Genomic DNA, 17,703 nt, shown 5'->3' with positions numbered 1-17,703 from the left:
ATTTAACCCTGTTTGACTCAATTTCTTCATCTATAAAATGAGCTGAAAGAAGTGACAAATCACTCCAGTATCTTTACCAAGAAAACCATAAAGGGGTCATAAAAGAGAAAAACAAGACTGAAAGAACTCAACAACAAAATACATAATAATATCAGTAATATTTATGTAGCATTTGAAGGTTTACAAAACATTTTACAACATCATCTCACTTTATTATCACAACAATGGGAGGTGGATGCTATTATTATTCCCATTTTATAGATAGGGAAATTGAGGCAGAATTTTCCAGGGTCATATAGATAACAGAGTCTGAAGTCATAGGTCCTGATGCCAGACCTAGTACTTTACCTATAGCACCACCTAGCTGACTGTTTTTTCTAGCTATCTTTGAGGTTAAGATTGGAAATATGTGGCAAAGTGATAATAAAGTTGAGTGGATTAAAAACTAGTTGAATAGAAAGTATAGTTATTAATGGCCTGTTATCAGTTCAGAGGGAGGCCTGGATATTCACTAAACCATACTTAATCATATCCTGTTCCAACAATTTTATCATTTACTTGAATGAAAAGATACATGACACAGTTGTCAAATATGCAGATGACCCAAAAGTAGAGTCCAATGTGTTGGACTGCCTCAGGGATTAGTGACTATCTCATTATTGAAAGTCATTATGTGGATGATCTATTTTTTTTGGGGGGGGGATTGTAGAGCAGGCTCCAGTTCATCTATTTTGGACTAGAAGCAATTCTATTAATTCTCTGAATTGTGGGAAAAACTTTTATTCTTATGTCTATCAGAACTAATATTTTCTATTTGATTATTATCAGTAAGAAGTATTTGTATTTGCCTAAAATCCACTGACATATCAATTTTTATTCAAAATTCAAAACTTATTAATCCAGTGTTCTACACATTGCACCACTTAGCTGCCCACTATTGTGAAAGGTTTTAGTTAAATTCAGTACATTATGATATTCTGTTGATTGATCAATCTTATCAAGATAAGGAAATAAGGCTTGCTTGGTAATTTTCCACTTTTAGCAGAGAGGTCTTTTAAAAATGCTTGTTTTTTTCATCTTTTTTTTAAAAAAATTTATTTAAGGGGCAATGGGGTTAAGTGACTTGCCCAAGGCCACACAGCTAGGTAATTATTAAGTGTCTGAGGCTGGATTTAAACTCAGGTCCTCCTGACTCCAGGGCCGGCACTCTATCTACTGCACTACCTAGCTGCCCCTTTTCATCTTTTTATATTCAAATCTTTTCATCTCTTCCCCTAAAACTTTATTTCTCCAGATCTTCTCGTTGTTCCTCTAAATCGGGAACCTTCAAAATCATTTGGTCTGGTAATGCCAAGGCAACCACAGGAGGGTCTAGAAATTCAACAAATCTCAGAGCTTTTTAGGGTTAGAAATTTTAAGATGATAATTTTATATGACCTACAAATAATGTTATAAATATCCAAATGGCCCTTGGCAGAAAAAAGGTTTCCCCACTCTGCTCTAAATGGATGGCCTGAACATTGAAGTGATTTGTATTCCAGAAGGGCCAAGTCATAAAGTTGTCTTTAAAATACCTTTTCCTTATTGTTTCTCTATTATGTACTTTGTTGAATTTACTTTCTTATTTTGACATTGAATACTAAAGTATAATAAACATGTAAACACCATTTTTATAAGCCTATTACAGGTTTCCAGGTTTAGTAATTCTATATGGTGCTTCAATAGCAATTCAATATAGTAATTCCATACTGTAATATAGTTATTCTCAATCTTTAATTTAAACACTATAAATGTCAGGATTGGTAAATGATTTGCTTAGTTCAGAGCTGTTCCTTTTAATGATACTACAGATGATCTCCAAAGGGGTTTTGTATAGATTTTCAAAGAAGAAAAACACTTGCTATATAGCCGCTATCAGGGAGAATTATTTCAAGCCGTCCTGTATGATAAAAGAGACATATGACAAATAGTAACAGCTGCCCTCCATAGGTAGAGAATAGACAATGACTTGGCAGAAGAAGAGGCCTATTTAATAATAGTTTCAGAAATGTAGAACTTAATAAAAAATGCTTACATTTATATAGCACTTAAAGGTTTGCAAAGTGTTTTATCTTATTTGATTCTTACAACAACCTTAGAAGGTGGAAGAGGAAACTGAGAACAAGAGAGGTTCAGCTATTTTCCCAGGCTCAGATACGTGGATGAAGGGAAGGAAGAGCTGTATTTATGCAGGTTGTTAGACTAGTCAGAATAAAGTCAACAGCACTAGGAAATAAGGTTGGTGGTCTAATTGAGATTTGAAGTGGATCTCAGATATCATTACTATTACTATGGCTGGAACAGAAAAGTCAATCAATCTTGTAAAAGAGAGGATGAGTGGGATACCACAGTAGTTGGATGGTACAGTTTTAGATTGTTGGGCCTGGAGTCAAGAAGACATGAGTTCAAATATGAACTCAGAAATGCATTAGTTGTGTTACCTTGGGCAAGTCACTTAACTGCTGCCTGCCTCAGTTTTATCTGTAAAAATGAGGATAATAATGGTGCCTACATGCTAGGGTTATTTAAGGAACAAATGAGATAATATTTGTAAAGGGCTTAGCACAATGTCTGGAACATAGTAGTAGAATGTCAGTTATTAATATTAATATTATTATTTTAACTGGCATCTGAGGTTATATCTCTGAGTTTTACCTGTTCTCTTTCCAGAAACTACTCATGAAAGAGGAAAGTCTAACAATCAGTGACAAATCTGGTCTCTGAATCTCTTCTATGTAGGAGTGCTATCTATTTATTATATACTCTTAGTATAGTAGTAACTTCATTATAATAAGTAACCTTCTTGTTTACAGTGGTCCATCCACAACACTGCATCACCCACTTTCAATATATTAGGGCGGAATAATATATGTATACTATAATAATTGCCTGTACTCCACTTGTCATTATCAACTAAATAACTTTTAAAAAATGCAATGAAAACACTTAAGATTTTAATGTCTTAAAAGTTAACTTGCTTCCCAATGTACATAAATATAATCTGGGCATAACTCATTTGCATGAAAAGAATTGGTATAATATAAGCATCAAAATGGTAACTTTGTACTTTGGTTCTTATATAGGAACAGAATGAAAGTGATACATTCAGGACCAGGCAAACATTTCTGTTACCTGAGGTGGAATGCCAAAGGCTCTTCCAGTGGCCAATCTTAGGGACCCACCAAGACTACAGCTAGGGATATTTTAGGTTTAAAAGTAGGTTATAAGTGATGCTTCTTGCTATTGAAATTGACTGTGCTGGAGTATAGAAATGAAATTTGGATATTCTGTTTCCCTTCATTTTAAAGAATTTTTTCCTTCGAATCAAGGCAAATTTATAAATCTTAAATACCCAATCTTAAGTACCCAACACTGCTTACCATCCTTGATTAGTTTAAAAAGACATACCTCTAAAGAACTAGAAAACTGTAAAAGATAGTTCTGAAGACAAACTTTAATTCAGTTATAAATCTGTGATTATATTAAGATGCCATTAAGACCAATAAGCATGAGGAAAACATACATTTGAAAAAAAAAAGAATTTTGTAGTAATGTTAAAAGGAGGAAAAAAAGGGAAAACCAGAAGAATGGAGTATAAACTCTAAACATAGTATGTGAAGAAAAATGAATGAGAATGAATAAATGAAGTACTGTAATGGAGACTTTATAAAAATAGAGCCTGAAAAGTTGTTATAATTTATGTACTAAAATTAATTCAAATGTAAATTTAGTTGGTTTTATTGATGTTTGAAATAAACATTTAAAAATAAAATTTTATTAAAAAAACAGGTTTTTGACCAGCTAGAAGGTAATGACTCCATCTGTTCTTTAAATCTCTGTCAAATGTTGACAGGATTCTTACAGACCAATATGCTTCTTGTCTACTGTGATGGTCCATGTTTGTCAAAAGGAAACTTGCCTGGGAATTTTGAAACCTGGACTACAAATTCCAGGGTGAGATACTTTTCCATTTTATTGGGTAGATAGATCTCTGCCTTTCTTTAAATTGTGGATGAATGAATTAGGGAGAACTAGGAACTTTCTTCAATAAGAATGACTCTCAGAAGATCAAATTGGATTTCATTGCTAGTTTACAAGAGATTTGTTACTTGGGAGTCACCATTAATGGTAGTATAATGCCACATTGCATTTTTGTACAATTCTTTGAGCTTTCAAAGTATTTTCATATTAGTTTTCTCACTTGACATTGACAGCAGCCCCATCAGGTGTGAGTAGGTCAGGGATTAATATCCTTAATTTACAGATGGGAAAACTTGGGCTCAAAGAAATTTAAATAACTTGTCCAAGGTCCCATCAGCTAACCAGAGGTGGAGCTGGGACTTGAATCCATATTTCTTGATTCTTGCTCTAATTCTTGAAAAAACAACAATAATAATAAGCAATATTAAATTTTAAAATGAAATAAATAACAAAGAGATGAACATGGTTGTCTCTGATGACTGTTATTAATGAGCTATTTTAGTTATATGGTATAGCACTGACTCCTTCAGAAACCAGTCTTTTTTCTCATTTACAAGGTCTTGAGGAATTAAGCCCAAAACATTTACACAATGTTTAGAAAAGTGAAATACATGTTTAAAAGGATCTGCTCATTGCTTAAACAATTCTATTTATGCAAAAGATTCATGTAACTTTATAAAGGTTTTCAGGGACTTTAAAGTATTTTAAATGTTCTGTTAGACTGTACTAGTAACAGATGTTTAATGACATGTTTAAGTTTTTATTTTGCTGAAAAAGCAATAGATTACTTGATATTTTCTTTAAAAATCACAACAAAAATTCCGCAACTTTTAAAGCAGGTCTAGGACCCATCATTTTTCATGTCTTCTTGATAATAAATTAAGTGACTACTATAAAATTCACATGACAGTAGTGTAGTAGCAAGATTTCTCATTTGCCTAAAAATAGAATCTTTTCCAAAGCACAATCTTTTGTGACACTTCTTGTTCTTTTTCATAATAAGACAGATGGTGTCAGTAATTGCCTATATATTTAATTAAGTAAAAAAGCTGCACAGGGAGGATTTGGCAAAAGTAGGAAATTTCAAGTTATGCTATGAAGAAAAGGAGAAAGTGAAATCAGGCAGAAACCCAAGGTTTATCATTGAGTATAGAAAATCTTAAATCTATCCCTTTGATTGCCATATGCTAATATATGGGGCTGCCCACCATCTTCCTCCCTATGGGGCTGTAGATCCTTGTCCAAATGCTGAATGATGGGGGCTCTGCTGAGGAATTCCAAGTTTCAGGGTTATTTTTTGGTTTGTTTCTGTTTTGCAAACAGGTTTTTGACCAGCTAGAAGGTAATGGCTCCATCTGTTCTTTAAATCTCTGTCAAATGTTGACAGGAATCTTCCAGTGACCATTCCAATTTCTCCTTTCAGGCAGGCTGTTGCCCAGTTGTACATACCCAGTGGGCTAAGCTTTCTGAAAGGGGGAAAGAATATCAGGAAGGCATTAGGACAACCTTAATTGGGCATTTGAAGTGTGTTTGTCTGCATTTTACAGTCCCACGTGAATCCAACTTTTGGATCAATAGTTAAGGAACTTTTCAGTTGTAGTTGTAATGTGTGACCTTCAATGAACTATTTGACTTCTAAGTTTTTCTCATTGTTAAAAAGATGATAATTATCCCTGTCCTACCTACCTTACTGAGTTAATGTGAGAAAATGATTAGATCATTCATTCACTCAACGAAGTACAACAAGGCAAACAAAAATATGATATCTGCCTTCATGGAGTTTATAATTTAGTAACAGATGTGAAAACACTTTTTAATGATATTTTATTATGCAAATGTAACATTATTATTATTATTTAATTTAGTCATTTCTACCTAGACCCCTGAAACTTTAAAAAATGGATAAAACTTCATTAAGTTCATTGCAGTTCAATCACTCAGTGATTCTATTAAATTCAAGACATTTGTTAAATATTATGTATCTATGAGGTTTGCTTCTTTCTATTCTTATTCCTCTTCCAATATTATACCACTTTATACCACTGCCAGATACCTAGATCTGATCCACATGCATAGATCTGGGCATGATGCTCTCCTAATCAAAAATTTTCAGCATATTTCTACTGCCTCCAGAGGAAAGTTAAAGCTCCTTTGTGTGGCATTCCAGGCCCTTTACAATCTAGTGATACCTTGCTTTTCCAGTCTTGCCTCTTATTTCTCCTCTTCATACACTCTAGTCTGATTAAACTCAAATGTTCTCCTTGACTAATGTCTGTGTTTTCCTACCCAATTCAAGTCAGTTAGACCAGACCATCTTTTCCCCAGGGGACAAGGAGGAATATGCAGATAAGAATAACAAGAGTGACAGATGGACATTCAGAGTGTATCCCTTGCTTCCAAAGGAATTCAATTGACCCTTGAGCTTAGCCTCAAAGAAAACTTCTAATGACTGTTGTATTCAGAGGTATCTGGGTTTCCTTTCTCTAGAGTAAAGTATCTGACTCTTTTTGTCTATCTCAGTATAAAACAACATAACCCCTAATTTAATACGTGGGCCATGATGAACTGGGTAAAGGTCCCAACACTTTTGGTTACCTGGAATTTATCTATGTATAGATATGACTTTACTTAGCCCTGAGTCAGGCTATCAAAGGGTGATAATAAAAGAGGGATGTATATATCTTATTATATCATTTTGGTACAACTGAGTAAATACATAGCCTGTATATTAATCAACAAATACTCTAGGGAGATCCTGCAAGCAATCCCAGGTTATGGGTCCCAATTTCCATGCCGACCACTTTGCATTGCATTCTATCTAAGATTTATATTTTAATACAATATTTTCTACAGTTTCATAAATATATTTCATATGTGCTGTATTTTTTTATATTCTCCCTTCATCTGACTCAGAACAGGCTCCTGATTCAGATTCAGGATTGAGATGAGATAAGGGCTCTGTTTGAGTATGTCTATATCTCTGTTTCCTGAAATCCCAAACTTCTCAAACTTCTTGCCTAGAATGTTTTCCTACTCCCTTTTTGTTGACCAGATTGCTACCCCTCCTTCCCTGGTTTCTAACTCAATTGTCTTCATCTTCAGAGTTAATATTTCAGATCTTTAATGCATTTATTACACAATATAACTGTGTAATGTTGTTACTGCTGTTAATGTCCCTACAAGGTTGTGAGTTCCATGAGGGCAAGAACCATATCATTTCTAAATATTATCTCCTCCAAGAGGTGCTTAATGATTGCTTTGACTTAACTGATTGAAGGGACTTTTAATTTAACTTCTCCCTTGTCTAAATACTTTCCCCTGTCAAAACAGGGAAAGTCACTAGTTTTAGTCTCTCAAGTTTGACATATGTACTTTTGACTGGGATACTAACATGACCAATAATAAAGGCAGAGAGACTGCATTCAACGGAATCAATTCTGTATTCTTACAGAATATCAATTCTGTATTCTTACAGAATATCAATTCTGTATTCTTACAGACTATCCTTTCTAAGTTATGTCAATACATATTTCCTTTAGTTAATTATTATTAATATTATTTATTATTTCTTTATCACATATTCATGATATATAATGACTATATAGTATGATAAATTTTTATAAATATATTATCATAAATAATGCTTCTCATCTAGTCCTGAACCTGAACCATGAGGCTTGCCTCACAAGGGGCCTCAGTGAGTTTAGAGTTGAGTTGAAGAGATGGGAAAGAACCCCCCCCCCCCCCCCCGCTAGTATATATTCACATGAAATATATTTATGAAACCATAGAGGTATGTGCAAATTTGTATTATACATAAATCTTGGATAGGATGCAATGCCAAGAAGTGAGCATGGAAATTAGGACCCATCAATTCCGAAGTAATAATTATACTTATTTAGGGGTATTTGAGAGGGATTAAAAGTGAACAGGTGAACAGAAAAACCCTTTCTTACTGTTTTATAGCATTAAGCTGCTTCTCATTTGCTCTGCCCTTCCTTGGTTAATCAATACCTTGACAGCCCCCACTATCTCACTATTTCCAACATTGCAAATATAAGCAAAACCAGGTTAAAATAAACATCAAGGTCAACTTTTAGGGGGTGAAAGAAATTATTCAAAAATTAGCTTGCATACTGAATTGTCAAAAAGATTTAGAGTTGGAAGAGACTTTAGAGATCATTTAGTTCAAATCCTTAATTTTGTAGATGATGAAATTAAGATACCAGAGAAGTTGAGTTACCCAGTGTCTCAGAGCTAACTGGTTGTCTAGTAAATAACAAGGCTAGTATATGAAGTCATTCTATCTGACTCCATCCAGGAGTCTTTCTATCATTTTACACACTGCCTGTTACTAGCTAGGAGCCATTTTCTGCTTTTTTCTCCAGATGTCTTTTCAAGTCGTTTTTCAATCACTAATCAGTGCTACTGATAGAGGTAGGGTTTCAGGGGGAAAGGGGAAAAATAGAATCCGAAATGGTTGTCCCAATTGACCATATCCAAAGAGATTGCTCTTGGTATAGTCTGGCAGAAGATCTTTAAATGCAGATAAAGAACTATAGATTTGCTTTGAAGGGAAGCTAGGAGACAAGGAAGGCCTTTTAGCAGGGAAGTGACATTCCCAAGCAGATCTTTTAAGATATAGGCCTTTTAAAAAGAGATCTTTTCCCCCCTTCTTTTTAATTCCTTTTTTTTTTTAAAGAAGAGAAGGCTTGCTAGATAGGGAAACAGGGAAGAATATATTTAGAAATGAAGCTAATGTAAAAAAAGTCATTATTTTTCTAAAAGATCATTCTAAAAACTACTCGTAGGATGGATTGGTCCAGTCAGGTATTAAAGGAATGGATTTTGTCTTAAGTTTTAGTCAAGAATCAAGATTTATTATCCAATCCTAAATTCTTTCTTTTTAGGTTTTTTTTTTGGCAAGGCAATGGGGTTAAGCGGCTTGCCCAAGGCCACACAACTAGGTAATTATTAAGTGTCTGAGGCTGGATTTGAACTCAGGTACTCCTGACTCCAGGGCTGGTGCTCTATCCACTGTGCCACCTAGCTGCCCCCCAATCCTAAATTCTAAGACCATACTTGTCTAAAGTGGAATCCCTAATTTTGCTCTTAAGTCTAGTGCCTTAAGGTACTGAACTAACAAAAAGACACCTTCTAATTGTCTGGTTCCATGACAGAAGCAATCATTGTTATTTTCTCTATACAACATGTCTTTCTCTTCAGATTTCTCTCATTGATGTCTTGAAGACTTTTTAAAGGTACAGATCTTTAGTTTTAATGTTTCAAAACCCCTTTGGAGTCTATTTTTCCCTTCACTAGGCATTAACAAGGTGCTTATTATAGAATTATAATAGAATTTAAAAACAGTAAATAGACAATTCTGTATATTCTTAAGGCCTATTTTTTTTTTTTAGGTTTTCGCAAGGCAAATGGGGTTAAGTGGCTTGCCCAAGGCCACATAGCTAGGTCAGATTTGAATTCAGGTACTCCTGACTCCACCTAGCCGCCCCTAAGGCCTATTAAATTTTAGTGTATAGCTGTATTGTTCACTTTTATATATTTTAAATAAATAAATATATATATATTCATGGATTTAAAAACATATATATATACATATTTTTCTTAATGATAAAATATAAATCTCATAGTGCTTTTTTGTAAAATGTCTTTTGATCCCTTGAAAATAAGAGGTAATGAGGAAAAAGGAAAAGAAAAAAAACCAAACAATTGAAATGAATCCTGGATTGATTTATGTGTTTCTTTAGTGAATCATGAGACCTCTGCTGGCTTGGGTTTTTCATTGTGAAAAATAGATTAGTTTTTGAGTTTTATCCTTCATCCTTTAGGATGAGTTTCTCACTCCTAAACTCTCAATGGACCCTCAAAACAATCTTTTGAGGGATCAATCATGTATATTTCACAAGAAAATTTAAGTATATGGAGGGTAAACAACATTTATTAACTCCCCTTACTATTTGCTTAAGCATTTTACAGTTATCACATTTGATCCTTACAGTAGCCCTGTGAGGTAGGTACTATTATCATCAGTGTTTTATGGGTAAGAAGCTGAGGCAGGCTGAGGTCACACAGTTATGAGGCGGCTGAAGGTAGATTCCTGACTTAGTAGCAGTACTTGCCCCTGCACTCTCTGGCTACCTCAGTGATAGGTCTTAAGTTATCACATCTAGTTAGTGCTGAAGCAGAGACCTAGAAGCTAAGTATTTTTGCCTCTCTATTTAATACAAAAACAAGTTTTCCTGAAACTAAATTCATTTCTTTCCCCTCAAAACTCTGGGTTCTTCCTCACTTCTCTATTTCTGTTGAAGACTACCATTTTCATGGATAAAAATAAACTCCTCAGTTGGTTTATAAAGCCCTGTAATTCAGCAGATTGTCCTCCTTCCTTGTTTCTCTCATATGATAGCCCATCTCCCTTTGTTTAGAATACATGCCTTCTACACCTAAACCTCAGAGAAAGTCTTTCATTCTTCAAGATGCAGCTCTGAAGAATCAGAACTGACCCAAGTCTTTCCAGATACATTTTCTCAATGCCCAGGCTGCTGGTAGTATTTCTTCTCTTGTTTTCTGTAAATACTAATTCAGGTGGACAACTATTCCGAACATTTATGATCTTAGAAAGTTGCCTGAGAAGCAGATTTCAGAAAAACTTGGAAAGACTTACATGTATTGATGCAATATGAAGTAAGAACCAGGAAAATATTTTACACAATAACAACAATATTGTACAATGGTTAATTATGAGACTTAGCTCTTCTCAGAAATATAAAGATCCAAGACAATTCCAAAAGACTCATGATAGAAAATACCATCTATATATCCAGAGAAAGAACTGATGGAATCTGATTACAGATTGAAACATGCTATTTTTACTTTATTTTTCATTTTTTGGGGATCTATTTCTTCTTTCATAACATGACTAATATGTAAATATTCTTTATATGACTGAATATATATATATATATATATATATATATATATATAACATCAAATTGCTTACTGTCTAAGGAAAAGATAAGGGCAGGGAGGGAAGGAGGGAGAAAATTTGTAACTCAAAATTTTAAATAAAAAGAATTTTTAAAATCATCTTTATATATAATTGGAAAAAATAAAATACTATTAAAAAAAAAAACCAAAGACTCCTGAGAGACTTGCTTATGTTCATCCAACCAGTGTGTGTGTCAGGTAGGACACTATGACACTCCACCTATTAAAGTTGGTGCTAAATTATTATTACCTCTTTTTTAGATATGAAGAAACTGAGACCCAGAGATGTTAAATAACTTGCCCATGCTAACAGTAATAAGCATTTATATGGTGCCTACAATGGGCCAGACACCATGCTAAGTGCTTTACTAACATTATCTCACTTGATCTTCATAACAATCCTGGGAGGGAGGTGGTGTTATTATCCCCATTTTATAGTTGAGAAACCTGAGGTAGACAGAAGTTAAATGACTTACCTAGCATCACAGAGCTAGACTATATCTGAGACTGCATTTGAACCCAGGTCTCCCTAACTCTAGGTCTAATGCTCTACCTTCTGGGCCATGTTGCTGCCTCTTGGAGGCAAGATTGGAATTCCAGTCTTTCTGGCTTCAGGTCCAGACTTCTATCCACTATTTGATACTGGGGAGTAGCTAGGTGGCACAGAAGATAGAACACTAACCTTGGAGTCAGGAGAATGGGAGTTCGAATTCAGCCTTAGGCACTTGACATTTACTTACCAGCTGTGTGACCTTGGGCAAGTCACTTAACCCTGATTGCCTCACATCCAGGGCCATCTCCAGTCATCCTGATTCATATCAGGCTACTGGACCCAAATGATTTTGGAGGAGAAAGTGAGGCTGGTGATTTAGCACATCATCCCCCTCACTCAAATCCAATTCAGGTGCTTGTCATGGTGTCTCCCTGATGTCATGGCCTTCTTTGAGAATGAAGGACAAACTATTTACTACTACTACTACTACTACTACTACTACTACTACTACTACTACTACTACTACTACTACTACTTGATATTGCCTCTCTGATAGGCCCAAGATCCACTCCAATCTTTTTTTTCTGTTCAAGTAATTTGAAAATCAGTCTTCTCTTGCTGTTGATTTAAATCTTTTATGATTATTTGACCTAGTAAATATTTGAGTCCTGACTCCCAACTAGACTATAAATTCCTGGTGGACAGGGACCATTTCTTTCACTCTCTTATAGCCCCTTCAGTGTCCAGCACAAGATTTTGTACATAATAGGCAGAGATGTGTTAACTTTTCTTGAGTCCCCTGAAAGGGAATAGGCAAGTATTGCCAGTTTAGATCTTGGGGTCATAGGATTTTGGTTTCTATAGGACACTGGAGGCACAGAAGCCAGCATTGCCCAGGCCCTGCCCTCCAAGACTCCTTTGTTCTGGCATTGATGATATCTCTTTCTCTGGATAAAATTAGCTCTTGATAAATGATGAACTCATATTCCATCTCTCTCCCTAGTAAATAACAATGTCCAGGTTTTCTTCTTCACCTTCCAGCTTCTGTTTGGCTCAACACTTCTTTCACTTGTTCTTCCATCCCCTCTCCTGCTAACTCTATCTGCTGCCATTACTGACTCCCATGTACCCATGTATTCTTTGGAGGGACCCCATGACTATTCAGGTCAGGTGCCTTTGATGCAGGGAATTATGGGCATAGAGGAATAATGTAATTGGAAATTAATTTTATAATTTTTTTCTGCTCTTTGCTTTTACTTTAACCCTGGCTATGCACTCACAAATGGATCAAGTTAGATGCTAGATTACCCATGTGAGAGAGCATGTTACTTTAAACCACATAGGGGTTCATCCTGCAGACTCACCTCCTATGGCAATCTAATACAAGAAGATCCAGACCATTCCCAAAAAGCCTCCCCTCCCATGGATCCTGAGGGAGGTATTTAAGGAGGAACTGGAGTGTTTCTTGATCTCTCTTACCACCCTTACTTCTCTGACTTCTAATGCTCAAGTTTATCAACCAATGGCCTGCCTGGTTAAGATGCTGTGTAGGAAACCACATGGCCTTTAAAAAACTAACTTTCTCTTAATCTTATGGTCTCTAACTTAAAGAACTTTAACTCTCTTTTAATCTTATGGTCTCTCTAACTTCCTAATTACAGAGTTAAATCAGCTGCTTGCCTGGTTGAACTGTTGTACTCAAAACCATATGACCTGGGGCGTCTAGGTGGCACAGTGGAAAGAGCACTGGCCCTGGAGTCAGGAGTACCTGAGTTCAAATCTGGCCTCAGACATTTAATAATACCTAGCTGTGTGGCCTTGGGCAAGCCACTTAACCCCATTTGCCTTGCAAAAACATAAAAAAAAAAAAACAACCCAAAACAATAAAAAAAAATATGGCTTTTAAGGAATTCCTAGCCATCTCTTTCTTTCTTTTGTACTATAGTAACTTTTTAATAAATCTATATTTTCTTTTACAGTTACACTCCAGGATCAGAGCTATGAGTTCTTCATGGGAAACTAGTGAATCCTCCTACAATACCTTCAGGGAACCAAGTCTGACCTCCCTTCTAGGGTTCTTTTTTGATCTTATCTCCCAATTCTTCTTCACTATCTTCATTTGTCCATGCCTTCACTCTCCCTTATAAGTGCCTGGCAAAATGTTTATTGGCTGACTATTTTAAAAGCCAAGTGCGAGAGAAAAGTTCAATTATATTATCTGACTGAGGATCAATCACTCATCCTCTTTACAATCTATATCACATTGAGGGCCAAGTGAATACCCAGTGTCAGTTTAGATCAGACCTTATCATAGGACAATCCTTATCAAAAGAACTTGATGCCTGATTAAACCAACATCATTAATTCCAGGGCAAAGGACTCATGGGTGGGAGCAATGATGTCCAGAACAATGCACATATAGCAAGCACCACAACAGAAGATGGGGCATTTCAGAGAAAGGTGAAGCAAGATGGGTTTGGATAATAGAGAAAGTATAAGACTGGAACTCATTTTTGAAATATGAGAAGTGTTTGGTTAGGCAGAGGGGAGAGGAAACTGTATTCTCTCTCTGTGTGTGTATGTGTGTGTTAACAACATGAGTAAAGGTTTAGTTTCTTTTGAAATGATCTATTTGCAAGAATGCTGCATTTACTGAACTCTTGATATTGTATCATAAACAAGCACACTCATATACATAGATTATTTTGACTATGGTTAAACATCATCAAAGCAGTTTCTAAGTAAACTTTTCTGATCTACAGAATCAGATCATCAGTTGAAGTATAAGACCCACCAAGGAGCATTACCATTATGATTATCTAATGATCTAAATGCTTCCAGTTGTAATAACTCTTAACCTAAGTGTATATTGCTTTAATAGAAAGTAACTAAATGTTAAAAACCAATAGGATAATAAAGACAGAAAATATACCTATACAGAAATACAGCAGAAAGCAACCTTTTAGTCTTCCTTGACATAATGGTAGGTCTTTTATTACCTTTTAATTATTATTACTATTTTTTCTACCTTGCTAAAGAGAATAGAAGAGACAGGGAGAGAGAGAGAACCCGTGATGAAACTTAGCAGTTAAATAATGCAGAATGTCATTTTACTGCTTCTATGAAGGCAAAGCAGGCCATCTGGAAAACCACTGGATATTTCAGTTACTCATTTTGCAAGGGGTATAGTGGGTGATTTTCAAAATTGCCAGAAAATAAGTCAGGGTTTTTGCAAATAATTACAGGATCATAGGATTGAAAGCTGAAAGGGATCTTAGAGACCATCCAAATCTTTTACAGATGTCAAAACCAAAGTCCAGACAGAGGAAGTGACTTGCTCATGGTTAAATAAGGAGGAATACAAGTTTTCTGACTCTAGATCTAGGTTTTCCCTTACATGACCTTCATGTCCTCTATGTGTAGAAATGAAGCACATTTTACTTGCCAATACTCAACATTCATCCATTTAACAAGCAGTTCAGTCATATTACTCAAAATCTTTGGTGAGCTTAGAGCATAACAGATGTGAGTTGCCCCTCTGGCATGTACCTTGATTATGCATATTTCTGGTGACAGTCTTCCCAGTAATGGCATATTTGTGAGATGGTATGGCCTAGCTTTATGAGCAGAATGTCTTATCTCTACTTTTCTTACCATACTATTCTTTTAAATGCCTTAGTTTTGAGAAACTTGTGTCTTCTTGATTAGAAAATGTAAAGCCACCAGTGGGAGGCTCCTAAGCTGCAATTTTAAGAGTGTAGGGGTCCACAGAATTCATTGAATCTGGGACTAAGTGTCTTTTCTAGAGAATCCTATAAGATTTGAAGTTTGCCCCAAGTTGCTACAAATGCTATTAAAATTTAAGTAGAAAATCTCTCTCTCTCTCTCTGATCTTATGAAATACTTCATTTTATATCTTCAATGCTGATTTATATAGCTGTCTATTAAAGTTTTCTGTGAAGATCTTTTATTAGATATGTAAACTTCATGAGGGTTTCCCTGATCTTGTTATCACTCTCCTAGTACTAAACACAGGGCTAATAATTGTTTCCTGAATTAAATTGAAAAGATGACTAGGGTGAATGTTGGAGATTGGTTTTTACAGCTGGGAGGGACCCAGGAGATCAATCTCATTGCTTCTATTTTATAGAAAATGAGACTAACACCCCAGAATTTTTTATTTATTTTTTAGTTTTTGCTAGGCAATTGGGTTAAGTGGCTTGCCCAAGGCCACACAGCTAGGTAATTATTAAGTGTCTGAGGCCGGATTTGAACTCAGGTACTCCTGACTCCAGGGCCGGTGCTCTGTCTACTGTGCCACCTAGCTGCCCCAACAACCTGGAATTTTAAATTATCCATATTTGATTTTGGATTAGGTTTCAAATTCATATCTGATTTCATAAAACATTATCATATAGGATTCAAATTCTGAACCATCAGTAGACATAGGATATGGTGAAAGACACCATTACCAGAATCTGGTTATCTCACTTCAAAACAGAGGCACATAGAAAAGAACTGTGTGAAGTAGCTACTCACTGAGATTTTTCAACTAGAAAATTGAAGTATAGAAGGGTTAAAAAGACTTATCTTAAGTCACAAAGAAAATCGTTGGTAATTCCAGGAATAGAAAGGAAATGAGGACTTGTGACTCCATCTTAGTGATAGATTTTGTATTTTAGAACAGACTTCAGACTTATTGATTCTCAGAGCTGCATAAAAATTTTCTCTGTAAGGAAAATCTTTTCAAACTGTTTAGTGAATATAGAATGAAGGAGCTAATGCAGGAAGTTTTTAGCATATGATGATAGCACCTGTTTTCATTTCTTTGGACCTAAATTTTGGTCTGAAATGGCATTGACCAACATTAATAACATATTTATAGAAACAGATTGCTCAGAAGTGTATCTGAGAAGTGCTTAGCCCCTCATATTCTCTGTTGTACTATAATGAGAAGTTAGAAGTTTCAACATGTTCCAATATTTCACAGGACTGTTCAACTCACCTGCTGTTTCAGAGTTTCTGGATGGATAAAGGTCACCAGGTCAATAGAGAAATAACCAATAATGCCTCTATCTTTACAGGCCTTTCCTATTTGAAAACATAATGAGGCAAGAGCCTCTGAATCAATTGATGATTGTGGCATGGTGCTTCCAGAGGAGAGCAAAGGGCCATCTGCATGGATTTGGTCCCCTGTTGAAAGCATCTTTATTGCTCCTGATGGTTCTATCAACATATCTACATTCAAGTTGGTGACACTTTCAGCGGGTGGGAATGCCTCGATCACACCACCTGGAAAAAAGAGAATGAGATTTATAAAAGTGGTAAATATAGGTACACCTTTACCAAGATCATTTATTGTCTTCCTGGAAAATAAATATTAAATGAAAAATTTTTTCTGGGGAAGTTAGCTCTAAAGGAATGGAACTGAACACTGGTGGATGGCGGAGAAGCTGCTAGTGTAGAATTAAGCATAGGATGGTGGGAAGGGGAGGAGGAGGAATGGAAGCTGTTATAGTCTGTTGTCAAGAATTGACCAAATGTGTTTAGAATGGATTTGAGGTTTTATTTTAGACACTTGGTTATAATGTTGAGGATTTTTTTTTTTGCAATACATCATTATTTGGGAACAATATTATATGGATATACTTTCATCCATATTGATTTTTTCCCTCATAATGACTTTCCCTAGTTTGTCCCAGGCTGTTAGAGCTGAATGGGATTCTAGAGATAATTATAGTTCAGGGGTTCTCAAACTGGGATCTGTGAACTTGTTATTTTTTTCAAGTAATGATAATTGAATCCCCTTTATAATCCTATTTACTTTATTTTATGTATTTTAGAACATTATTTTGAGAAAAGTTTCATAGGATTGATGCCAGACTGTCATGGATTCAACATGACTCTCCAAAATGGTTAAGAACCTCTGGTCTAATCAAACCCCTTTATTTTATAGCTGAGGGATGAAGGCTGAGAAAGGTGAAGGGGTTTGGCTGCAATCACACAGTCAGAGAGTATGAGAGATTGGATCTACTTCTTCTCAAGAGCTAAGACAATTAGAATTTTACCTAATGAAAAGATGACTGCTTATATGATATGGCCTTGAGAAAACTATGTAGGAGTCCTTGTTTACATTTTTCTCTCCATAAGAGATTAACTTGTTTTGATTTAGATTAGAAGGT

At 35.4% G+C, this 17,703-nt stretch overlaps 1 protein-coding gene across 9 annotated transcripts in view; it reads right to left on the bottom strand.

Annotated features, from left to right (window-relative positions):
* IQCH (IQ motif containing H) overlaps window positions 1–17,703 on the bottom strand; it is a 281,126-nt gene that overhangs the window by 55,085 nt on the left and 208,338 nt on the right. For all 9 annotated transcript variants that reach the window (XM_074234458.1, XM_074234453.1, XM_074234454.1 and 6 more), the window contains one exon: window positions 16,527–16,813. In XM_074234458.1, coding sequence (XP_074090559.1) covers window positions 16,527–16,813 — 287 coding nt within the window. The remainder of the gene's footprint in view (window positions 1–16,526; window positions 16,814–17,703) is intronic.

The sequence above is a fragment of the Macrotis lagotis genome, chromosome 4 (assembly GCF_037893015.1).
Source record: "Macrotis lagotis isolate mMagLag1 chromosome 4, bilby.v1.9.chrom.fasta, whole genome shotgun sequence".
In the NCBI taxonomy this organism is placed as follows: Eukaryota; Metazoa; Chordata; class Mammalia; order Peramelemorphia; family Peramelidae; genus Macrotis; species Macrotis lagotis.
The sequence above is the reverse complement of the archived record's forward strand: the minus strand, read 5'-3'. Positions and strand labels throughout refer to the sequence as shown.